Raw genomic sequence first — 26,758 nt, 5'->3', positions numbered from 1 at the left:
CCACAGAATCACATAGCAGCCTAACCACTATCTGTTGTTTTATCAACTATTTAATTATGAAAAGTCAACAAAACCTAAACATTCTAATATAGCCTTAGAGCCGTTTGTAGTGGGCTCTACCAGTCATAAAAGGCCAGCTCCATCCTTAAAGGCCCACTCCACTGTTAAAAGCCTGAGGCCCTGCTACGGGGGGAGGAGTGGTGGCTCTAAGGCTATTAGAACATTCAGCCCCTAGAGGGCAGAACATTCTAATTAGTAAAACAAAGGCCTCTCGGTGCATCCAATAGACGCCCGGAGTGTTCCATGGTCTTCAATGGAGTGCTCAACATTCCAATGTTCTAATTTTAATCAGTGCCCATTGTTAGTTGTTCCTTTATGAGAACATCTTCAATAGTCTATAGCTTCTACAGACTGAATGTTTTAAACCTTGCCAAGGGGTGGTTTATTTACAATTCTCTATCTTAGCTACATAATTATAATTATTTTCTGCACACGACCAAATTGTATATGACAGTGCTTTTCTTCTGTTTCATCATTTTCATTAGGTTGAAAAAACACCTTTCCCAAAATAAAAATATATTATAAAAATACATTATGCGTAACCTATATAATATGGTCTTATATTTCCCTTTCGGGGTTCTGGTGACATCTACAACATACTCTGTCTTCGGTCTCGTGGTATTTGATGTCACCTGACTCAAGTCTTGAAGACCATATTCACACTCTCGCTCTTGGATGTATGTGGGTGTTTATATTCATACAGATTGCACACATTTATTTTTTAAAGAATAGTTGTATGTTTTTTAGTCTTTTATTCTTATCAGTAATATTAGTCTGTAGAACATGAACCTAGCAAATAGCATCACATTTGGCTTTCAGAGTTGGTAGATTGAAAAACAATTTATTAGAGTTGACTTTACAGTAATATTTCTGCCTCTGAAAATCCATTACGGTGTCTCCCAAAAGACCTACAAGTATACTCTCATAAAATACTCTCATAAAATACATTTATAGCACGTTTGACTCTAAAATGTTTTTCAAAAGCTATACTTCATGAGAAATTACATTATTTAAAACAACAGTTCTCAAACACAATTTTTATTTTGTTTTTCATAGTTCTGAAATAAGGCATCTAGACAGTAGAAGAGACCATTTATTAAAAGTGCCAACACGAAATGCATTTATAAATTATGACTGCGTGGAACACCTCTTTGCCTCTTTGCTGAAAGTATGTCATCTGGATATAATTTGAAAATGTCAGATGTTTCATGCAATGCTGATAGATCAACGCTTTACTTTATTTACTTTGGCTGAATCTGTAATGTGTGCTTTTTCATTCCTTATTTTAGCTGTGTAAAAAGAGAAAGGGAAAACATGTATTTGTTCCTTTCTGGGCGTGGAGGTGAGTAAGGAGACACCTTTTTTGTACTCCTTCAAAGTAAAACAATAAAATAAAACTAGCATTGGCAAAGCTAATAGGGCTGGCTATCTAGGAGTAAAAGCACTTTTTTTCACTGAGCTCATGAAACCGGCTGTCACACCCTCTTCCCTCCTGCTTCCGAGTGAGTGTGAGAGAAGGCAAATGGAACATGGATATAAAAGCAGCAAGGAGAGGTGGCAGGAGAAAAGAAGGGCACAAGACTGACGCAAGAGAGTGGAGGGTTGTTGCAAGAAGATTCAGGGGCGTTGCTTGGTCAGTAAGACATGGGGAGGGGGCGCGTAGCAATCAGATTTTCTGACAATCTCGCCGGCATATAATGTTAATCATCCTATTAGAAGCAATGCTTGAGGGGTTTAAGGGCGAGTAGAAAGGGAAACGAGTTCGGATCTTGAGGGGTACTTAAAATACAGTATTTTGTAAATTAGAACCATGCTTTAAGACCTTCAAAACAGAAAGTGTGTGTGTGTTTTAAAAAAAAAAATCCCAGATGCAATCAAATCTGACAGATACCTTAACATACTCGACGGAAAGCTCCTGTACCCAACTATTTTTTAAATAATACATTTGTTAGGGGAGTGTAATACCCGCCCTGAAGCTCCACCCCTGGGGATATTAACCTCTTAACTGCCGGGGCTTCTCCCAAACCCAACACTAAGGGTGCTGAGCCCCTTTTCATCCTTTTTGCTTAGGCTCCATAACTTCTATTCCACATAATTCATGCCAAATTTGCGTCCTTTTTTCCCAACATTCTGTGGATTCTAAGGGTACGCAGGGTTTGTGGATTTCCCTGGAGGGGACCAAGAAAATAAGCAAAATATAGGTTTATTTTGGGGGGGGAGGGGGAAATAGGAAAAAAGTGCTGGGCATAAACGTTTCTGTTATTTGGCTAAAAATGTAATCAACAAACAAGTTTATTGTGCTAAAATCCGTTATTCTCAGCTTTGAGGAAAATGCAAGCTGAAAAAAAAATGTTTTTAGCACAGTTTTGGTATTTTTCAAAGAGGTAGCCCATTTGTTTTGTGCTTTAACCTACTTCTGTTTTGAGTTGCAACCAGTATGAAACCCATGATCCAGGAAAGCTATAGATGTCTTGAAAGCAGACAAAATTCTGAATTCAGCGATGTGTAGATCCCTTCAAGTTTTCCTAAAGAAACTAACTGTTGAAATAAAGAAATATTGAAAATGAGTAGAAAAAACTGCCATTCGTGAAGTTTTCATCTGTAATTTTTGCACAATGGCTGATTTACAAAATCAATATATCATTGGACCATTCTGGTTGCGGAGCTATATAGTTTTTGTAGTTTTTCCAAGAACCCGAGGTACCCAGATCCAAAAACTCTCCATACGATCCTTTTTTTTTGTGTACCGAGTATAGGCCAATTCATATAGTAAAATATGTAGAGTGAACAATGGGTATCAAGTAAACCTATGTATTTCTGGAATGGGCACAATGTATGGAGTTTTGGAGCAGTGATTATTAGTAAATCTCTGAATTTCGGGGTACCCATACTAGCATGTAATTTAGAAGACATTTTCCCAATGTGTGTTTACATAAACACTGGCTAACATTTGTAAGATATAAATGCAGCAAAATCCAATAGGTAATAATAAATGGTCTACTATTCTATATTTCCACATGTCTTATGATAAAAATAGTATGTCACTTGTGTGGGTAGGCCTATTGCCTGTGAAAGGAAATGGGTCAAAATTCAACATTTACGAATCACATTTTTCTATTGAAAACTGATCCCTTTTTCCAGTGTGGGTAGCAGTGAATTGTGGGCCTTAGCTCAGGTGGTGCCAAGGTAAACCAAGCAAACCTCCGCATTTTTAAAACTAGACACCTAGAGGAATCCAGGGTTGGGTCAGTTGAGTTGCTCTCACCAGATTCTTTATTTTTTCCTAGATTCCCTTACAAACCTAAAACTTTGATTAAAAGCACACATTTTCCTCACATTTATGAAAGGGAAAGTTCTAGAATCTACAGGGAGCCACAAACTTCCTTCCACCCAGCATTCACCTTGTTAGCCAGGCATCCCTCTACAAAGACTGTATATGCCCACTGCTAGGTTATGCATGTGGCTTAGTGCACTGACAAACATGTTGGCCACCTTTCTGCACCCTTATTCTAAGTGTTATTGTTTGTTTTTGTTTTGAACCTGGCAAGGCCTTGCTCCAGGCCTCTGCTGATGCTTAAGGGTACATTTCAGCCATTCTAACCTTTTGTTTGTGGTTGCCGGATCAACCTTCCTTTTTCAAGTCATCCGTTGTGACATGTTTTCTGAAGGGCATTCAGCATGTGTTTTCCCCCCAAACCTTTAATTATGTCCCAGTTGGACCTTAATTTAGTTATAACCTTCTTAATGTGCTCCCCCTTTGAACCCTTGCCCTCTAAGACTCCTGACAAACAAAACTGTCTTCTTTGTGGCCATCACATCGGCCAGGAGGGTCAGCGAGCTGCAGGCGTCTTTTTGTTCACCCTTAATATACCAAATTCTTCACAGACATACTGGTTCTCTGCACCCGTGCTTCTTGTCCCCCAAATGAAGTGACACCTTTTTACGTTGGTCAAAGCATCACGCTGGCGACCTTCTTTGCTCCACTTCACCTCTCCAACCTTGGACTAAAAAAAAGAGTATATTGATCACACCAAAGAACACTGGATGGAAGATCAGTTCTTTTTGGGTTCACTGGGGCTAAGCAGGGAAAAGCAGTGTGGAAACAGACCATCTCCAGATGGATTATATTCTTCGTTAACATATGCTAAGCACTGGCCAAAAAGCAACCTTTTGAGGGCTTGCAGGCTCACTCCACAAGAGTTAAAGCTGCGATCACGTCACGTCCATTGTGAATGATACTTTATTTGTTCTGTCCTCCAGGACTATTTAGTCGGAACCAGTTTGCAGACCCACCTTCGGGGAGGGATTGGTTTGGTATCTATTCTAAGGAATTAAATCTGCAGCTAGAACTCTCTATTAGAATGACAAGTTATTTACCTTCAGTAATGCCTTATCTGGTAGAGACTCTGTCTAGCCGCAGATTCTTTACTGAACCTCCCCGTTTCTGGTAACCGGTCTTCCTATCTTTAGGTCCTTCGTTTCGGTGCACTTTTTAATCAGACTTGTGACGTATCTCCATGTTTGTGGTGCAAAAAGAGCCAAGTAAAGAAACTGATGTCAGCGCGTTTGGGTGTCGCCTATATAGATAGGCACCTGTGCATAAAGATACTGCTCAATACTTTACAGCACTTGTGAAATATTCTAAGGTAAGATTCGGTGGCTGGATAGAGTCCCTACCAGGTATGACATTACAGAATGCAAATAACTTGTTCATTGTGTTATCATGGCTTTGACTGTGGTACAGCAATATTCCGTGTGCTGATGGGTATTTATGCATGTCCTTTAGGTGTGGAGTGCTCACTCTTGAAGAAACACACAACCTTTTGATAAAAAAAAATTACAGTCTTTCCTTGATTGAGTGATGACTGCAACTCTGGGTTGTATTTTGAATTTAAAGAGTCCCAGAAAATGTTAACTAAGTCATCCACCAAAAGCGGAGGTGCAAAGTGATTCTTTGTATTTAGAGCAGCACTTTTTTCATAAATGAGCCACCCCCACCCCGCACATGAGCTAGCTGTTATAGTTGATGTGTGCTCTCAATGTTTGGGAAAATTCCCACCACCTATCACTGCTGCCCTTTAAATACTCATCAGTACGGTCCCGGTGTGCCACACCTCTTGTTAATGCCCACGAGGACCTTACCACCCATCATGTAATGTTGCCTAAGCTAGTGCTGTGTACAGTTAAAAGTCAATGTATGTAACCTTAATTCCAGCTGCAGTTTTTCACACATAATAAATAAACAACTTGTTTTATAATGAATATTATGATGTTTTGCGTCTGTTTACCTTCCTATCTCTACATTCACAGGCCCATTTTAAGGTTTCGCTGCAGACTGCTTTAGATGTCTGTTGTGAGAGCTCTTGTCATCAATACATAAAAAAGAAGTGTAAAGGAGTATAGAATGAGAGTGGACTTTGGGTCAGACCTCTTCAGCCATTAGCTTTTTACTGGTGTTTCGTGGTTTGCCAGTGCTGGGCCGTCTATCCAGACCATGGCATTTTGGGGATAGTTATTGTTTCCCATTTGTGCTCCCATTAGACTTTGCTGTTTGGGATTAAGTAGCCTTTTTTGTGGTATTGCCAAACAACTTCAGTTCTGTGTCACAGACGATGTTGTATACAGTACTACATACAGTGGGCTTTTAGTTAGCCCCTTCCTCATGATAGGATGGCTTTCACTGATCTTTATTGGATCACTTTCCTCCCCAATTCTTGTTGTTCTTGCCTCTGGAGTATTTCTGTTTGCTTTTGATTGGGTGAGTGGTACACTTGCCCCTTTGATGTTGACTTCTTTTGTTGCCGTTTGTGATTTGATGTTGCATGGTTGTGTACTATTTCTCCGGTCTCTTTTTGTTTTCTTGTTTCTGCTCAAGCTCTTTCCCTAGATCTTCTTTCCTAATTTCACAACACTTCCATTTGAAGGTACAGCCTAAGTCTGGTAAAGCAGTCTGTTCAGCAAAGGTGCCTTTTTAAAATATTATTAGTGTTATTACAATAGAAGAACTCCTGCTCACAATTGTAACTTATTCTTTTTCTACGCCTAGGGAACTTAGATTTTTATATTTAATGCTGTGACATCTTAAGTTGTAAGGATAAACAGTTTGCAGAATTAAATATATTAAACCACTGATCTATAAGCAAAAAAGTGTGCTTTATGAAGTACAGTACTTGTTTGTACCTCTTAAGCAAGAGGTCTACATTGTGCAACTTGTAGAGCGTGGTACACTACTGAATGTTCAAATATCTGAGAAAAATTATGAACCCCCAAACTTAACCTGCGATACCTAGCCTACCATACCTAGTTTACCATACCAACTAACTAACTAACCAACCAACCAAACCTAACATATGATACCAATGTACCATACCTAACCTTTCATGCCTAACAAACTTATCAGCAATGCCTACTTATACTTAATACTTATACTTAATGTACTTTACTTAACCTATGGTCCCTGCCATAATTACATTTCCATACCTTTCATACCAACCATACCTAGCTTTCCTCAGCAAGCAACCAAGCCTAACGTATGAAATCAACCTACCATACCTAACCTATCATACCTAATAAATGTATCAACAATGCCTACCTATACTTAACCTACTTTACCTAACCTACAATGCCTGCCATAACTACATTTCCATACCTTTCATACCTACCATATCTAGTCTCCTATTCAACCTACCTACCACACCTAACCTATCATACCTGCTTACTGTATCTACCAAACCTTACTGATTTCTTATAATTTTTACCTATGTACTTCTCTATCAAAACTACCATTACGTTAATAGCTTGCCTACCAGAATGTGTCTACCACACCTAACTTGCCATGCCCTATAATAAATACCTCACCTACCATACCTACACTGACATATATGCCTCTACCCCCTACCTGCCTACATACCATACCTAACCTACCACACCTAACTTACCCCTACCACTACAGTGCATATGTCACACCTGGCTGAGCTGGCTATTTTGTGAAAGAGGGACAAACTATGCCTGTGGGGCTTAAGTACTGCAGCATGGTACAGAAAGCTCATATGTCTAATCAAAGTGACCTACAGTAATGGCCTAAGGGCTAGCAGCCTGCATCAGGAAAATATGGATTGCACATTTTGAAGAGCAGAAAAATGTGAATTCCATTGTTTTTAAACGTTGTGAGGCCTTCTGTTTTCTTTGGTGTTGCTTTGAGGCATTTTCTTATATTATCTGTTATCATGGATTTATGATTTCTGTGGTTTCACTGACTGAAAACAGATTGAAAGCACGCTTTGACTGGGGTCTGATTACAAGTCAGTCGGAGCAGCCACCCTAATGGTCTACCACTCTGCCAGATCACATGTAGCCCAGTGTTCCCTCACAAGGGTTTACCAGGTGTGGGAGCACTGGGTTGGATTTTATGGGCAGAAATGCACCTGGAAAAATTGAGAGTCGCTCGGAGCAGAGGTTTCTGTAAAAAAACGCAGCTTGCCCTCTGCGTGTCCCATTATAAGGAACAGGGGGAATTGCTGTGTCGGAGTTACGTAGTCTTTTGCACAAGTACCACCGCAGTGCCAAAGGATGCTGTGTGATCCGCTTTGGTTTTACGTCATGTAGTAGAGCCTAGGGGAAGGGAGATGACGAGTGATAAGGCTAATGGGACTAAAAAATGGACCCTCACTTTAGAGTATTTATTATTGCGGATTCACCTGTTTCTAAGACCTCCCAATATTTGTATGTAAGGGAATTGAGATCGTCTGAGGTGAAGTGATTCGCCCAGTCACACAATTTGGGCAAGTGGTGAAAGCAGATCTTACACAAGCAAGGCCCTTAATTACATCCTCTCTAGTGATGGTCTCTCTTGAACGCTATGTCGTGTACAGCAGCACTGGAAGTCTGGCCATTGCAAAAAAAGTGATTTTGTAAGTAAGGTGCTTATCAGTCTACATCTGCCTAAAAACTCTTTGTTCTGGCCTTGTATCTTCATTGATGGTTCGGTCCAGGCTTGAGTTTCTTTGCTGAAGACATCATCATACACCACCCTACGTATTCAGCATGTTGGTTTATGAAGCCAAAACTTAAGAACCTCGACTATGACTTTCCTGGCAGGAGAAAGAAGTAAATGTGTTTTCAGTAAATACAGATTGTATTTTATTTTTTGTAGAGACTTGCCAAGCGTGGATATAGCGGTGTGGTCCGAGCTGCCTACGGGAGCAGGTTTAGGTTCCAGTGCTGCTTATTCCGTGTGCATGGCAGCGGCTTTACTTACCACAAGCGGGCAGATTAGTTGTCCTTTGGAAGATGGGATAGACATGGCCAGGTAAGACATCTTAAAATGGCCCCTTTCTTGTTACTGTTTTTTTTTAACCTGTCCCTCCACCTAAATCCACAACCGAATAGATGAATGATTCCTCCAAAAAAGAGCAGTGCTTCATAGGCAAGTGTGCACATATTTTGGCAGGTGCTGTGCAAGGTTTCTTCTCCATGTTATATTTACGAAATAAGGCCCATTATGAGTTGACTCCCAAACTACAATTATCACAGGTACATGAAGTTCTGAAGGATTACAGTGGGATTACAAGGTGTACCCAGAGAGTATCGACAGAAAGTTGGTCGCTACTGGCGAAATCTGAAATACTGTACCCGATTCCCACACTAATTCCCAGTTTTCTCCAGAGTTTCAGTTGAACATATTTGGCCAGATGTACGAAGCATGCATTTTGTGACTCGAAATGCAATGTACTAGTGTCTCAAACACTGTTTGCGATTCCCAATGGGGTCGCAAATTGCATGCCTCATCAATATTCATGAGGTAAGCGCAATTTGCGATCCCATTACGAATGGCTAGCACTCCCAGGGGTTGTGGCCTGGTTGGGGCAGCAGACCATATTTAAATCACAAATGGGGGGAGGTAGAAGACGCTATCATCCATTCAGCTTCCTTAGAGTCAATGATAATCAAGGGGGAATGGATCACTTGTACCTGTAACCAGGGCTCAGGTGTTCTAACCTTCAGTACTTAAAAAACCCTCCTTCATGTAAACGGGTCTTGTGTCGGTTTATCTTGATTCTCTGCCTGTATCAGATATGTGACAGCATCATCATTGGGTTTCTTTTTGTATGCTTCCTCCACCTGAAGGGAACCATTGGTTATTACAGTAGTGATCAGGGTTAGGTGCCAAGTGTACGTGCTCAGGTGATGTGAGGTGGTTTAAAAAGGTGATCTTCCCACAGCCTAAATTGTAGCTTTATTCAGTTCGGTGTGTGTGGACAGTATAAAAAACAGTGTTGTGCAAAGAGGACCTTATTATGAGTCATTTGCGTTTAAAGAGGTGGTCAACATGTTTCAGCCCCTTGGGGTGCCCCTGAGGGGTCTTGGGGCTTTCTTCAGGACCTAGAATAAAATGTAGGAGATGAATAATGTCCTACTCCTATGGTATTTGATCAGAATATTGACTGAATGTAAGGTCAATAGTACCTCACAAAGTCCTAATTAGGGCTTCCTCAGTGAAAACTGATAACGCCGTACCTCGCTCATTAAACCGGCTGCACTACTTGTGCTGGCGCTTCCATCAGATTCCCGGGTGGCTTCCATTGGGAATGGCTAGCACTCACAGGGATGGTGGCCTGGTTGAGGCAGCAGACCACCATGTCTGTGACTGCTTTTTCAATAAAGTAGTTTAAAAAAAATACATCCCGTTATCCTTAAAGGAAAACTGGATGCATTAAAAAAGAAAAATGAAACTTTTCAGTTTTATTTTTTAAGGGCAGGCAGTGGTCCCTGGGACCACTGTCTGCCCTTAAAAATATTTTCTCACCCATTCACAAAGGGGAAAGGGTCCCCTGGGGACCTCTTTCCGTATGTGAATGGCTTACCACCCTTTTGAAAAGGGTGGTTAACTGCAAGTGTTTTGCGACCGCAAATGCGGTTGCAAAACAATGTTACAAGCCATTTGCATTTGATGTCCGGAAGGGATGCCCTTGGCATGTCCCTTCCTCATAGCGAGTCGCAAACCATATTTTTCAAATCGCTAATAGGTTAGCGACTCACAAAATATGGTTTGTACATGGGGCTGACCTTTTTTGCTGTCGCAAACGGGCCGAATTCCCATTTGCGACCGCAAAAAACGGCCGTACATCTGCCCCATTATGAAGTGTCTGGGTGAAATCAACCGAAGACAAGTCCTATTTTTAGCTTCATCAGGATTGCCTTGGGACTCGTAATGAGGCCTGTAAGCTGATTTCTGCCTTCTAGACGTCAATTATTGTTCTACATGGTGGGCAGGACTGGATGATCAGCGGATATGTTAAAATACCCATAACAGCAAAGTGACGACAATACTTGCCAGTGTTTTTCAGTGCTGACTTCTGACCAATCCTTCTGCTGCTGCTAGGTATTTTCCCATTCTAGACATTGTTAATGGTTATTTTCAAATGCCACCCTCTTCTACACACCAACGAGATATGTGCAATTTAAACACCGTGACAAATAGTCTCTTGTGCTTCTCTGTGAAAGCTGCTTAGGCTCTGTTTCCATCTTGCTGTTATCAATATGAGTGTATTTCTGTTAATAGAAGTTCTACCTGTGTATTTAAGCTAAGCAGCTGGCAGTGTTGACAATAGGAAACTACTTGCCATGCGCCTTCCAGAACTCCAGATGTGTGAAACTCATTGCAGCATTTTGTGTATGGCGATTTCTGTGTTGTATTTAAGACTCCAACATCAGCCTTCATGTTCTGCTCAATAGAGCAACCAAGTTCTATTCACCTACCAAGTATAGATCATCACCTTGTCTCAAAACATTCTCCTACTGCTATATTTGCTACTTGATGGTGTCTCTGAGAAGGTTATATAACTTTATTGCTAATAGAAACAAGTGTAACTTCCAAAGTAGACATTTGGAGTAGTATTAGGGCCCTATGATAGAGAGAGAGAGTGCTAAATGTCCCATTGTATGGCTTTCCATTCCAATTACATCAAGGCAGTGTCAGAAATGTTTTGTGGGTCTTGGCAAAGTGGGGGCTGGTGAAGTGCGGAATTTAGTAGTGAGTCCTGCTGCCCCATCGGACAAGGGTAAAAGTTACTGGAAGACATCCAAGAATTACATTTGGGTGCAGAGGTTATGTGGTTGCTGCTGATGAGTGGATTTCTTCAAGATTTAGTTGGCGCTGTTTATGCTGGGAAAATCCATTTTATGAAATCTGAATATCAATAAAGGAAAACATTTTTGGGGAAGATAATCGCAGTGGACTTTACTTGAATTCATCTTGGATTGTTTTGGATCCTGGTTACATATAGGAACATTGTCTGTTTGTTTGACTTCAATCGCCATGACAGGCAGAACCTTTGTGCTGAGGGCTTTACATCTAGGCCCAGACTGAATATATAGTGACTGTCTGGAGTGCTGTAATTAGAAACTTACATTCTCAATAGTCTCTGTGCCATTCACTCCTTGTGTATGCATATAGCACCTTGAGGTAGTAGGTGCCTTGAGTTTCTTTAGCACCCGTTATATGACTTATGCAATCATTTGTTGCTCCTTACATATTGTGTACTATATGCATATATTAACAGTATTATAAAGAATAGTGCGGACGTTTCCTTTGGGATCACTACTACCTGAATCTTGTTTGCAACATTATGAAACATAAGGAAATTGTTACCCAAAATATGTCCAATTTATGTAATGCAAATCTTTTATTACATTTATTTATTTGGTGCACAAATTATCCCTGAGGGGATCTATAGGCGTATTTACAGCAGGGGATATAACTGTACGAGATGAAATTATAGGGTGAATAACCAGGTTTTCAGGATTTTTTTCAAAAAGGGTGAGGTCAGAGCATGCATGAATAGACAAGGGTAGCTGATTTCAGTAATGAGGGCCGAGGTAGATGAAAGAACGGCTCCCGAACCTGGTCATTGGGGCGTAAAAGTAGTAGATCACTGGATCTAAGCTGGCGGGCCATGATGTATGGCTGAAGTTTGTTCCTGAGGTAAAGGGGGCCGTTAAAATGGAGAGTTTTACAGACCAGAAAAAAGTTTGAAGAGGATGCGTTTTTTAATCGGAGGGAGCGGAAGATGGGCTCCAAAGGAGAACGAGGGGGAAGGTTCAGGACCAGGCGTGCAGCTGAGTTAGAGCGGCAGACCCTGATGCAGAGGTCTAGCCCAGGGTTCAATTCCCCACCTCGGCGGGTCTTGGGCTCAAAAATTCCACGGACCTGATAATTCTCGCCTTGGTGCCTATTCCAATCATGGAGTCCCACTCTGCAACTCTGGGCAATAGCTTGCTTAATCTCCACAACGGCCCCCACAACGCTAAGGATGCCTGGCCTCCACCTTGGGGGTGCCCAGGAGTGGACACCTCGCAGGGAAAGCCAGGATGGGTTCCACAGCGGTATTCGTACAAGCGCCTTGAGACCCTTGCGGGTGAGTAGTGCGCTATACAAGTATCAATTTACCTTTTACCTGGAGCCTAGTTAGGAGGTTTTCATTGATTCCCCACCCTTAAGGCATTGCCATAGTCAATACGACTTATTATCAAGGCTTGAACAAGAGTTTTCCTGGTTTGCAGTGAGTCCAGTGAAAGACTTTCGTAAGCATTCACATTCGACCAAAACAGGTTCCGGAGATGGTTTTGACATGGTCACTCATGGAGAGATTATCATCTATGAGAACTCCTATGTTCTGTGCACATTTTTTTGGGATAGGTGGTGGGCCCAACTTCGATGGCCACCAGTCAGCTGACTGGACTGAGTGAGCTTTTCCAAACAAAAGGATCTCCGTTTTGTTCATGTTGAGCTGCAAATAGTTATCGGTCATCCATGTGGAAATTCTTAGTAAACGGTTATTACATTTAACTTTGGTCAGCATCGGATTATGGCCCTTAGTGATGCCCAATTATGTGTCATCAGCATAAGAGATGGTTTCAAACCCACATGACCGGATGAGTTTTGCCACATAAACATTAAACAAGGGGTGGCTCAAAATTGAGCCCTGTGGCACCCCTTTATCCAGGACCATGGATGCAGATGAATAGTCACCCAGCTGAACCAAATTATTATGTTCAGACAGGAAGTTCTTCATCCATTCCAAAGCTTTACCCGTGACACCATCTCCCCTAGTCTTTGGACTAAGATTTGATGGGAGATGGTGTCGCAAGCCTCTGACAGATCGAAGAGAACCCTGGTATAAAGCCAGTTTGAGGGTATGTGTGACCTCTACTAAGGGGATTCCGTTCTGTGGAATGCACGAAAACCTGACTGAGAAGCATCCAGCAGATGGTTCATTTCGAGGTAAGACAACTGTTGGTGATTAACTAAGGACTCTAGGATTTTGGATATGAAAGGAAGTAAAGATATAGGTCTGTAATTTACCATATCTAGAGATTCTGCTGTTGCTTTTTTAAGAAGAGGTTTAATGCATGTTGTCTTCCATTTAGAAGGAACAGTGGCCCACTGTAAGGAGAGATAGCATATATCTGTAATGGAGGTAAGCAGAATAGAAGTCAGATTGGGGAGGTGCAGAATCTGACGGGGAACCGTAGTTTATGGTATTTATTCGAGCCGGTATTTGATCCTATGTAACAGGAGAGAAAGAATCCAGAGTAGAGGACTGGGAGGGCCTTGAGGATACTGGATCTCAAGTGCCGTATTTTTTGCAAAAGAGTCTTATATATTATTAATCTTATGTTCAAAGTGTGCCGCGAGGTTATTGCAGTGTGATTTGTGAAATTGGTATAGTAAGATTACAGCTACTCAGATTCGTTAGCTCCTTGAGAATTTTAAAGAGCTCTTCAGAAGAGTTTTTTACAGAAATAATTCTCACTGCTATGTAAGATCTTCTTGCAGTGTTACAATATTTTAAATATGTCCTTTAAGCTATCTTATAGGCACGTCTTTCCTCTTCTGATTTTAAATTTCCTCCATTTGCGTTCTAATTTCCTTACTATGGATTTCTCCTTCTTTAGAAATTCTGAATACCAAGGGGTGCAGGGTTTTCCCTTTTAGTTTTAGGTCTTTTTAGCTGGGCAAAATTATCTAAGGCCTTTGTGAGAGAGTCTTCAAAGGCTTTGAGGGCAAGATTGATGTCTTCATAGTCTGTGATAACAGGGGAAGTGAAGACTGGGAGAAAAGCAGAGGGAACTACCTTCCTGTAAGTTCAAAGCTCTGACAGCAGATTTTCTTGTGTGTCTGAACATCTAAGTGGAAGTCGACAGAGGTGCCTGCAGAGGAGCATATCTACAACTAAACTTGTGGCATCTGTAAATATTAGGTCAAGGGTATGCCCTGCTATGTGTGTGGGACCTGTTACCATTTGATGAAGACCAAGTGATTCCATGTCTGATATAAGGCGCATGGTGTCGGCATCAGTTTGATTATCAATATGATATTTGAAATCCCCCAGGAGCAAAAAAGTTATCTGATGTTAAAATATATGGTGCTAACCATTCCATGAGCTTTGTACTCAAGTCTTTCTTTCCCTCAGGAGGGCGATAGACCAGTGCTTCCTTCCAGATTAGATTAGTTGATGGTTTCAGTTGGAAAATTATCATTTCCACTGACAGTATGGAACAGGAGTCCCTAGGTATCCACTCTCAAGGGATTTCTTGTCGCGATGGCTATTCCCCCTCCCTTTTTATTCTGTCTATCACATCTGGTTATGCTGTAGCCTTGGGGGAATGCTGTAGCTATAGAGGGTGATGAAGACCACTGTAGCCAGGCTTCCGCGATAAAACAAATATCAGGCTTTGTGGAGTCTAAGAAGTCCCAAAATTCTGAAGCATGTTTCGGGATCGAACGAGCATTAAGATAGGTAAAATGTAACTGAGAAGGAGTGCTAAATGCTAGTTCCGTGGTGGCGGTATTACTATTGACAGAGTGGTTACTCTTTGGCAGAACATTTATTGAGGACCATAGGGCACCATGCCTGACTGGGAGGGTCCTGTTAATCCAAGAAAATGTACAGGAGATGCATTGCCAGTAATCCGGATTGTCAGCTGGATTAAATTTCTTCCTACAAATGGTGCTAGGAATTTGTTCCTCTATGCTTGTAAGTTCCGCTCTTGAGTAAGCTATGTGCGCCATAAACACTCAATGTGATCTGTTAAGTAAAAAAATTAATAGTTAAAACTAGATAGCGAAGTTAAAAAAGATGCAGCCTTCCTGGCGGCGTCCAGGTGCGGATGGACGCAGATGGGCTTGCCTTTTGCGAGCGGGTGGCACGTCCCCTGCTCGACGCGTCAGGCTCCATAATACATAAGGAGCGGAAGCCCGAGGTGCGGGAAGAAAAGAAAGGCTAGAATGTCAACTGTTCAAAATGGCGGCATCTGACATCCTGGAAGTTGCCCTCGGGCTGCTCTCTCCACTCAAACGGCCTCCTAACAGCTGCGGCGGACCGTAGAGCTTCCCAGAAAACGGAAGGAGAGGCAAAGCTGTTAACAGTATTAAAAAAGGTGAGCGAAGATTAAAAGTATACATGACTCTGCAAAAGTATGCCAACTGACCTGAAGGTATGGACCAAGATCCTTATAGAATTTGAAGGATGTCAACATGACATCCTACCACTGAACACATCTGCAATCTAAAGTATAATTCAAAAAGAACCATGTACTTTATGCCTCCATTTTTTTTTTATATCTGACCCAACGCACAGTAAGGCAGGATTATGAGTGGGTGGGGAAAAAAAATTCCTCACAATCACAACTAGTCCATTGGTAGCACACCTGCATTTTCTGGGTGTAGGCACACTGGTCCCGATTTTACTGTCTGAAAAAGACGTCCTCTAAAAAAACATAAATTGGTCTGGGACTGCGGGCAGAAGCACAGCATGGCTCTTTCCAGATCCTTTCCTAAGGCATGGGGAGCATGGATGGGTGATTCTCCCCTACCCAGCACCAGCCTCCTTGTTGCAGAGTCATATCTATGAGTGTTAAATGGGTAAAGTTACGAGATAAGACTGCCGCTTTGCTTCAGCCGCTTTTTACTGAGGCTTACCTGCTGCTCATTATCGGCCCGAGGGGGGCTGCAACACTTCTGCTGCTTGTCTTCCGCCACCACGGTCCGAGGGGACCGCAACGTCCATGATCCTCCTAGTGGCACACGGCCACAGACGTCATCTCTAGACACAAGGAGACGTCTGAAAAGCGGTTGCGGGCTCCAGCAGCGCGGGACGCGCCCTGGCGAAGCCCAGGTCAAGGGCGGGCCTGTCTGCGCCCGTCAAAGACCAGAGAAGACTGGCCTGGGCCCCATCCCCTGAGACTCACCCTAAAAGAAGGTAAAGTGGATGGCTCCTTTAATTAATATATTTCCAAGACACTTAACTCAATAGTACTGTTCCTATACTCGCTACATACCTGTCCCTGAGAGAGTATATTAAGATGAACAAACGAGAGGGGAAGGGTAAGGGCTTGCAGCCGGGTGGCAGCATCCCTGGGACACTCGATCAATTCCTGATTAGAGCTACCTCTGCACTTGAACATCAGATAGTGAGGACAGAACAACATCTATCTCTGGAGCCTTTCTCCAACTAAAGATCCTCGTCGGGGGGTATGGCTTTACACACCAACCAGGATTGTAGACTTAGCATTGATCAAGTGCATGAAATGGTATCAGATGTAGCCTCTGAATCAGTCCCTGAAATACTCACTGGCTCCACATCCGGTAAGTATATCCCCAAATTAGAGCAAACACGTAACATCCAAAGAGCCGCAACTAGGGCATCAGGTTTATCTAAAACATTGTGCTCGGGACTAATCTCTGACACGGTGGTGAAGAGGAAGAGTGGGGGTGGGGGTGAGTCCCGCAAAGACCTAAACCTGCAAAATAAGCAAGGCAGTCTATAAGAGGGGGGGATGACACCGCTGACCATGAATCGAGAGTTCAAAGTTTTGCGGAGATAACGAACACTGACATTCCCCATGCACCCTGCCTGGCTGTAGATGAAGTCTCGTGGCAGAGGCTGGAAACTCTGGCTCTACTATGTTAAATCCTATCATATCAAGACTGGCCAAGATCGAGGAGAAGATAAATGGTATTGAATCACAGGCTAAGTCAAACTTTCGTTTTACTGAGGCATTGCTAATTAAATTTAGACCCGCTCTGCTGTCTCATGAAAATGCCAAGATTATTGGACCAATTACCCAAGAGACAAGCAAACGGGCATTAGCTGAGAAACTACCTTCAATTGTAAGGACCAAGCCCATAACCCAAATCATGGCATTTCCCTCAAACATCAAGCTACCCAAACCAGTGGATGAAATTAATAACATAGCTGATACATCCGGCGAATTTGCCCAAATCATCGCGAGTTCATCTTTTGTTAAACACCTACATAAAGCGATTGATGTAAATAACTTAACACTGGCCAATACTGACTGTGCTACCACTGAACAGAATACAACATCAATGGGGCAGGGAAGCTTGGGTGTCAACAGGAAATATGAGAGATCGATCAGAGGCACTCTAAAGACTGGCACTCAGACTTCAACTCTCCATCTGCCACCTGCGGCTACTCCCCTGGTTGTTGTAATGGGAATGTGCCACCATTGCGGGAGGGTCAGGCTGAATCCACAGATCAACGAATGACTAAAGCTATGTATTGGCTGGACCAGAAGTTGATGGGTCTGGGGGGGGGTGGAATGGGAAACATACAAAGTCAATTAATTATGACTAGGAGAGTCACATGGATAGGGCCAAAAAGAAAAGGGAGGAGACTGTGTGGTCCTAAATGTTAATAATGCCTTTATAGTTAAATTTGTACTGGATATCTTGGGCACGGAATTAGACAGGAATTGTAATAATATCACTGTGTTACCGTTGGGTTTCTTCTATAGACCGCCCCTTCATCCACTATCGGAGGCTCATCAACAACGTTTGATGCTGGAGAGGCAGACCTGGGTGGCCTCAAGAGGCTTAAAGAGGGCATTTAATCTAAGATGTGAAAATAAATTTGCCCCCCTCTCTGATTTAGAAGCCTGTGATTGACTATATCCAGTGCAACTGAACCATACTGAGAGCAGTATAATCCAGACCCTAATACCCTTGTTGACTGACGATGCTCCACATGCAGTACCACCAACTCAATTAGAGAGTAGAGGGAATCGGATCCTTTCAGTCTCTACCAATGGCGATACATTATTCCTACCTAACAACCTACAGGGGTCTCAAAATGTGGCATTTAAAGTAGATAGTAGGATTTTTTTGAGAAGAGATCTGAAACTGTGATAAAAATCGACCTAACATACAGCCTAATGATGATTGCTTAATGTCATCATCTCCTCAGTTATCGCTGGGGCGGTTGAATCAAAGGGGAAGAAATTGAGCAAGCATGTCACTACGCAGGGAACTGCAAATCAGCAGGACACTGATTCCCCTAATGGTGACCAAGTAAGCCATTTATTAACTATTGCATCATGGAACATTGCTAGCTTAAATTCGAAGATCGCATCCTCAGATTGGTCCTCCTTTATAGAGGGCCATGATATCTGGGTCTTCCAGGAAACATGGTCACAGAAGTCTATTTTTCACCCTGTGTTCCTGAATTCTGCAAACCCCCCTATTGCTAGTCAAAAGGGGAGACTGTCGGGGGGGCTTACTATCTGGGTAAGGCAACACTCAGAATATAGGATGGAAGAGTTAACAACAGACAACCCTGATATCTTGGTTATTAAACCACAATCACAATATGACTTGGATATTACAGTGATCAATGTTTATGATAAAGGGTTGGTGGGTGGAAAATACTCAAATACAGTTTCCTTATTAGAAACCCTTAATAAGAATCCTAAGGGAAATAACTATATAGTCATCGCAGGTGACTTCAGCTGTACTTTCGAGCCCATAGGCTATGAAGATGGTGGGCTCTGTAGTGAAGAGGACTCCCTCTTGGGTATTCCATCGTTAACCTTACCACCGATAAAAAAAAATGTACAGCGGCTGCTCTCCAGTTAAAAAACCTGTGTCTGGAGCAGGTCATTAGGGCTGTAAATGGAATAACTGTATCTGATAGCGAGGGTCAGCACACTTTCAACAACGGATAAGAAGTAGTCGTATTGACTACTTTCTTATTAATGTGGAGCTATGGCCCGACTTATCGATATGGCAATACAATCGAGAACCGAGAGTGACCATAACCCCTTAGTATTAAAACTGCAGATAATGGGTTTGGATAACCGGGCATAGCAGACTGAGATTGTGACTGTAGACGTAATTCTAACTAATTATATGCGAATGGTAAAATGGGTAATACTACTGGGAAATGATTATAGCTTAGAGCAGATGCGGACCGCAGTGGAAAACACATTAGTAGCTATCTCAGAAATAGACCTTACGGTAGATAGTAATAATGCGATCATAAAGGCCCACGAAGAGCTGTTTGGTAAGCTCAAAAGTTTTTTCATTAATGATCATGATAATGCTATTTATAAAGCGCACAAACACCAAAATGGTGTCTCGGCGCAGACTAAAAAACCTAGTGGCAGAGCACCCAAAAAATCAGCCAAATGGTACAACAACGATTGCAGAGTCGCGAACAGGCATCTCTCTCAGGCTATAAGGGGGAAAACAATAGAGGAGGTAAGAACTGCACGGAATGCATATAAAAAGGTCTGGCTTAAATACATCCATATATTAGTAAATGCTGTAGCCAGAGGGGCTCCCATCCCTGATTCTTGACGTGGCGCCGAAATTCTGCTCCGGTTCGCTGAGGATCTCAGGGAAAGGTTACAGAACGGTTTCCAGTAAGTAAAGGGGTACGACAAGGGTATGTTATGGCCCCCACCCTTTTCTCGCTATTCATTAATAGGGTTGTCACCTATTTTCTAACATATCCAACAAATGCTTCCTCACTTGCCGGCCTTAAGGTATCATTACTAATGTTTGCGGATGATACCTTCATTCTGTCCAAGACACAAATAGGTCTGCAGCGGCCTTGGACAGGTTTACGGTCTTCTGCAAAGACCATGAATTACTAGTAAATGTAGACAATACGAAATTCATGGTCTTACACTGACATAAATCAGTGAAAAGGAGAGTAGTAATGGATGATGTTTTACTGGAACAAACGGACACCTTTTCATATCTGGGAGTTACCCTGGGAAAAAGGTTAAATTGGAAACCCCAGATTGACCTACTGGCTTTAAGGCATGCCCAACTTGCCGGTGTCCTTTTAAAAGTGCACCAGCTCTCATATACGAAGCCGGTAGGCCCCGCAATAATGATTTATAATGCAAGGATTAGGGCATCAATATTGTATGGGGCCGAACTATGGGGCTTCAAAAATGTAACACCGCTTGCTACCGCCTAAAATAAGTTTGAGAGCGTTGACAGGTCTACCACAATCATCCCCTCTCAAACCCCTTTTCTTAGATCTGGGTTGTACAGCACTGGAGGAGTTAGGTCCCTATAGGCCGATAGCATATTGGAGAAGGCTCTGGACTACGCTGGAGCTTCTACCATATGCTAATGCATTGAAATACATAAAAGAAACCGATCTATCCGGGAAAACTAAATGGCTACAAAAGTTAAAGAGCACTTTGGTTGATATGGGGCTTGGTCATTTGTGGGAGGATCCAGCAGGTAGTATGTTTCCATCCAAACAAGTTTACAAGGCAGCTTATTGGAATATGGTGAATACTAAGTTGCTGTCACTTATACAAAACACCTCCCTTACCGGTATTTTTAGAGAGCATAAATTTGAAGCAAGATTTGAAATATATTGGAATTTCATTACGAAACCATGTGATAGGAAACTGTTCTATCAATTTAGAGTGGGCTCTCTACCCATAAAACCTTTCACAATAAAATGGCAAAATACAAAAGATATTAAAAGTTGTATTGTATTGTATTGTATCTGTGCACATATAGCGCAACTGCCACCCTACGTGTATCCTGGCGCTCAGATATAATAACACCCAATCGGCGTGATGATGAGCAGAGCAATGGACCGTACTGATCAGACTTTCGGGAAGAGCCAAGTTTTCAGGCTCTTCCTGAATTCAATTAGAGAGTCAGCCTGTCTGATCCTTTGTGGCAGCTCATTCCACAGCTGAGCTCCTACCACACTGAAGGCCCTCCCTCTCATCCGTGAGCGTTTAAATCTCGTGGTTGCTAGTAAGCTAGCACCCGCATCATGCCATTTGATGGATGAGTCTATAATTCACATATTGTTTGTGTGTCCTGCATACACAGGTCCAAGAAATAAATGGTTAAGGCCGATATGCTCTAATTTAGGCACAAGATCAAGCATAACTGCTTTACGCATTCTGAAAACAAACCTGAATGAGGATATACCGTAGTTATAGCATTGGCTAGGTTGTTGAGCTGGATGTGGGACATTCGTAGAAATAATATGAATGAACTAGGTGCTGTGAATGTAAAACCACTCTGTAATGATTAAGGGATTATGATCTTCAAAAACTGGGGGGTTAGGAGTCGAATTTATTGTGAGAGTTACCAGCACTTTAGGTTTACACTGTCTACCTGCTGAGACTTTGATAAAATTCATATCTGTTTTTTTTACCGTACATTATATATTTCCAGTCTTGTACTATGAAATGACTAATGTCTTTTAAACAAAAAGTTTTTTAAAAAAATGAAATATTCTATTCTCCTATTATCTGCCTTATCGAAAACTTGTAATTAGTGGAGAGTAATGATTAATTAATTGCATTTTATGTGTGTTTAATGATGAAATTATCAAAATTAAGACTACATTGACTTGACTTTGACTGCCGCATAATCTGCTGCATAATTTTCCTTTTTTTTGCTGATTAATGTGTTAAACCTGACATGTAATTTTCTCCATCATATCACCATAATTTCAGTAACCCTGGTTATTAGTCACGATCATTGGTTTTGACAGGGCTTGTTCTTTGTAGAGTGTTCTGTATTGCAATTATTTAATGATGATGACATCAAAGTCCACTTCTGGAAATGCTCTTCTTAATGCCTAATATATTTATATTTTTAAATGAATCTACTCCTGTCCACAATTACTTTGGTTCTCCAGCAATGGATCTTTCATAGATTCTCATGCTTGAATCCTTCCCCTGTCGCCATACTGGGAACCCCCCTGGTAACATTACAAACAGCTGCTCACGTATATGCATTCACTTAAATCGACTTTCACTGAAACTTTACTTAACCTATCCACATCATTATATATAATCCAGACTCCAGCCAATCAGAATCCACCTCACCCAGCTGTTCCCTTCACTGCTTTCAACTGTCAAATTTTCTACCACGTGTTCAGGTGTAAGGAACGCTCTTTGACACTATATAAGAGAAAAAAAAGTGAATTGCAAGATTTTGCCACATGAAGGCTGAAGCAGGTCTAAAAAAGTCTTTTAGGCCTGCAAATCATGTGGAAAGAAAAAGATTTACGTGGCCGCATACATAGTGCTTATACTTCCTGCATCCGGAGCACAAGCCAGCAGATTGCAGTTTTTGCAGAAAGTTTTCTACAAAGACATCAAAAGATAGAGTGAGGCGCTGGCTCTTGCCATTTTGGAGAAGGAAGTGGATAAGGGTGATACATCAAAAATGTAGGAAAAAGGACACTCTGACTCTGTTGTTACTAATCAGACATCTGGCCAGTAGCACTCTGAGGTGCACAAGGTGAAAAGTGGAGATCTGGCAAAAAATCTAAGGTAGCCTCAGTTTCCGATACTAAGCATCAAGGAAGAAAGGTGATGAGAACACGTCGATGAGACAAAAGTCGTTGACGATGGGAAAGGTGAAAAAATCACCAAGAGGTGAGAGAGATTGGTTGCTGACGAGATTAATACCATCTCTATCGACTGCATCATCGAGTAATAAGGCGCAAATACTGATTAAGGGGACCAGGTTAGGGTAGCCATCCTTGAAATTGTCATTGACAAAGTTGTTGCCATTGACGAGTGAATTGCAGCCGATGAAGGAAATGCTGTTAACAAGGAATTTATTGTCAACTAGTAATTTGCCGTTGACGATCAGCAAGTTAATGACCGAAAGGAAGCAAACATTAGTCACACCCACTTCATCAATGGGTTTAATGAAGGAAATAAATGATGGTGAAGTGGTACCTATATTGGAATTCATGATGGTGTCGCCAATACCATTGCAACCACCACGACGTTTGTTGCAGGGAACTTCCCGTGAGGAGCAAGATAATTTGTTACATTATCAATAAGGTAGTAAGCAAGACTTGGGTCATGTGGAAGCTTTATTTAGAGAAAGAGAGAGTTCTGAGGAAAAAGGAAGGACCACTCATCCAGGAGAGTTGAACGTCCAATACATTGATGATGAGGTGTAATATGGGGAGTGTTTGTGATCCCCAAAGTTATCACAGGCCAAAAGAAAGGATGAGTGGATTCATCATTCAGAATAATTTGTTCAGGTACCAATGCAAATGCTAACATCATTACAAGATATAATTGCAGATATATATAAGAGACTTCTACCTCAATAAGCACAGAAGGTGCAGGTGTCGGAATTAACAAAGACTCCTTAGCCACAAATTTTGCAACCCTTACAAACACAAACCCAGGAAATCCAGTGGAAGCAAACAACATTCGAGGATGTGAATCCAGAGCAAATGGATTCAGATGAAGGGGAGCCAGATGAAGGGGAGCAGAATGAGGGAGTAAGGTCTCCTTCTAGTGGCAATGATGAGAACGATGATGGCACACACAGTCAACCCGGGTCTCCAACAGAGGATTCTGAATGGAATCAATGTATAGTATAGTGCAGAAGAGCGCTGGTCCAGAACTGGCACATAAGAGTTTGCCTCCAGTTAATATTGGGAGGTTTCATTCTCTGATGGAGAAAGCTTTAAAACACTTCAGTCTTCCAGTCTCCGGTCCAGAAACCGCTTGTGTTCTGTTTGATTTTAAGGAAAAAGCACATAGGAGCACACAATCGATTCCTGTTCTAAAACATCTGTGAAAGGAAGGTCTAGCAATTATGCAAAATCCAGCAACAGCATCAGTAAATGTTCTCAAGAAATGAAAAGAAATACAAGGCTACATACTATTCAGCAGGGTGTATTCTAAACCAGGTGAGTACTGACTCCGTAATATCCTCAGCAGTGCAACAGAGGTCAAGGAATCCTTCATCCCCTTGTACAGCTCCAACAGACAAGGAAGACAGAAAATGGGACTCTATGGGGAAGAGGTGAACGTGTTGGGAGCTGATGCAATTAAGATTGCTAATTTGTCTGCAATTGTAGGTCGATATGACAGACAAATATGGAATGACATGGCGCCAGGAGGATAAACTGAAAGCAGAGGCAATATTGAGAGTTGGAAAACAAGCACCTGCTTCATTGACAGATATGTGGCGATTGATGCTTCAACGTGCGCATTTACACAGGTTAGAAATGCGACTGTAATGTGGAGGCATGGCTGGATTAGGAGCACATCTTTTAGGCCAGAAGTGATGAACATGCCATTTGGTGGCAATAATGTTTTCAGAAAGAAAGTGGATGAGGCTCTTAAATCAATTAAGACAGATTAAAGATGCCATGTTCGCTGGGTATGCTGTAGGGGAAACATCCTAAACAACGATTCCGGAACGAATTCCGGAGTCACGCAAGCCGAACAATGACTTGCACAAACAACGACTTAGGCTGAACCACGCATGTGCATAGTTCAGGCTAAGACGGTCTAGTGTTCATCAGAGGAGCAGGAGAGGTAAGAGGGGTCTGGGGAGGGGGATTGTATGTTAGTTATTAGGGACTGGGAGGGGTTCGGGGTAGATTCTAAGGAGTGAGAGGATTAGTGTTATTAGGGGATGGTGGGGGTTCGTATTATTTTTTAGGGGTTGGGGTCATTATCAATTTTAGGGGTAGGAGGGGTTTGTGTTTGTTTTTAGGGGGTGGGAGGGGTCCGACTTAGTTTTAAGAGGGTGAGGGGGTTCGTATTAGTTTTTAGCGGTTAGGGGGTTTGTGATCGTTTTTAGGGGAGGGAGGGGTTTGTGTAAGTTTTTAGTGAGTGGGAGGGGTTGGAGTTAGTTTTAAGGGAGTTGGGGGTTCGTATTAGTTTTTAGGGGGAGGAGGGTTCATGATAGTTTTTAGGGAGTGGGAGGGGCTTCTAGTTAGAATTTAGGGGGTGGGAGGGGTTAGTGTTAGTTAGTAGGAGGTTGGGGGTTCGTGTAAGCTTTTAAGGGGTGGAAGGTGGGGAGGTACGGGGTACATTTTAGGGAGTGGGAGGGGCTGAAAATAGAGTTTAGGGGTGGGTTTACCATGCATTCATTTATTACGAAAATGTGTGGTAAAAGCATGTGTGGAAAAAAATTGTTGTTGAGACACGGTCGTAGAATAAACTGCGTGGTTTAGGAAGTCGTTGCTGAGGAACTCGTTGTTCCAACAAACAACCATGCATGCTGAGTGGTCCAGCCGTGGTCCATGCAGGAAACGGCGGTGGGGCGCTGGGCCCTGGTAAGGGGGGATTTCGAGGAATGATGCAGAGGGAAAATAAATAAATACATTTTCCCTCTGCATCGTCCCTTGAAATCCCCCCTTACCCAGCCCCACCGTCCCACCTCTGTTGACTGCACGGACCACGGCTGGAGTAGGCAGTCATACAGAGGATTTAGGAGACAATTTTTTCACCAAGGTCAGGGGCAGCTAGGGTTGTTGTTTCGACCCTACAGGCAGTATGCACCATATGGCCTGTACAGTTGATATTGACAGCAGAGACTGAGAGAACAAGACTATAGGAAGGGCCAAGGAAGAATCAGAAAAGTAAGCCAGCCATCAAAATTTGAGGGCAGAGGAGGAAGACCATGACTTCTTGTGGAAGAGTGCCTCCAACGTTCAGCTGCCAGTCGGAGGAAGAATGCAGTTTTATTTGAAAAGTTGGCAGCCGATAAGATCAGACAGAAGGGTACTGGACTTTGTAGGACATGGTTATGTTCTAGAATTTTAGAAGAACCACCATTAACCCTACTGAATTAAGGAGAGAGACAGGCATTTAAGAGAGTTGAAGGCAGAGGTAACAAAATTACTGAATAGAATGCTATCAAAGTGGTGCCATTAGAGGAAGTATACGAGGGATTCTACTCTAAATTCTTTTTCATTTTGAAAAAATCTGGAGAAGGGCGTCCAATATTGGATTTAAGGGCACTGAACACATTTATAAAGAAGCAGTTTCTGCATTGTCAAATTACAAGACATTCTTCTGTTTTTATAAGCAAGGGAGATCTACAAAGTTCAATAGACTTGGACAATGCATCTTTCAACATGCGCATTCACAAGAAAAACAGAAAATGTCTCTGTTTTATGGTGTCAGGTCAGTACTATCTGTTAAAAAAGCCTGCCTTTTGGTCTGAGGTCACCTCCTCGAGTGTTCACCAAACGGAAAGTTCCAATAGCAGCTTTTTTTCGTGAGCGACATTGAAAACGCCAAAGTGGATTGTGTTCCCATCACAAGAAAGAGGCAAGAAACTAATGAGGCAGGTGACAACTTTGACAAGAAAAGAGAAGGTAACCATAAAACTGCTCAAGGCAGTTGTATGAACTATGTGTTCATATATTCTTTTGATTCCTCATTGCCCATTCGGATGCAGGTTATTGTAACAAGGCGATAGGCTCAGGAGTTGAGCAGATTATGGCTGCAGAAATGTGGAGGATGGGATTATATAGTCATAGTACCTCCGAGTATAAACTAAGCCTTCTTCTGGTGAATGTGTAATGAGAATATTTTCAGTGGTCAAAGTGTGCAGTCAGAGAAG

The 26,758-nt window shown here is 42.1% G+C and overlaps 1 protein-coding gene across 3 annotated transcripts in view; it reads left to right on the top strand.

The window, feature by feature from the left end:
• Positions 1 to 26,758, top strand: part of MVK (mevalonate kinase) — a 171,635-nt gene that overhangs the window by 74,195 nt on the left and 70,682 nt on the right. For all 3 annotated transcript variants that reach the window (XM_078667359.1, XM_078667360.1, XM_078667361.1), the window contains one exon: positions 8,213 to 8,368. In XM_078667359.1, the coding sequence (XP_078523485.1) occupies positions 8,213 to 8,368 (156 nt within the window). The remainder of the gene's footprint in view (positions 1 to 8,212; positions 8,369 to 26,758) is intronic.

This window comes from Lissotriton helveticus, chromosome 11, assembly GCF_964261635.1.
Source record: "Lissotriton helveticus chromosome 11, aLisHel1.1, whole genome shotgun sequence".
NCBI classification, from domain to species: Eukaryota; Metazoa; Chordata; class Amphibia; order Caudata; family Salamandridae; genus Lissotriton; species Lissotriton helveticus.
The sequence above is the reverse complement of the archived record's forward strand: the minus strand, read 5'-3'. Positions and strand labels throughout refer to the sequence as shown.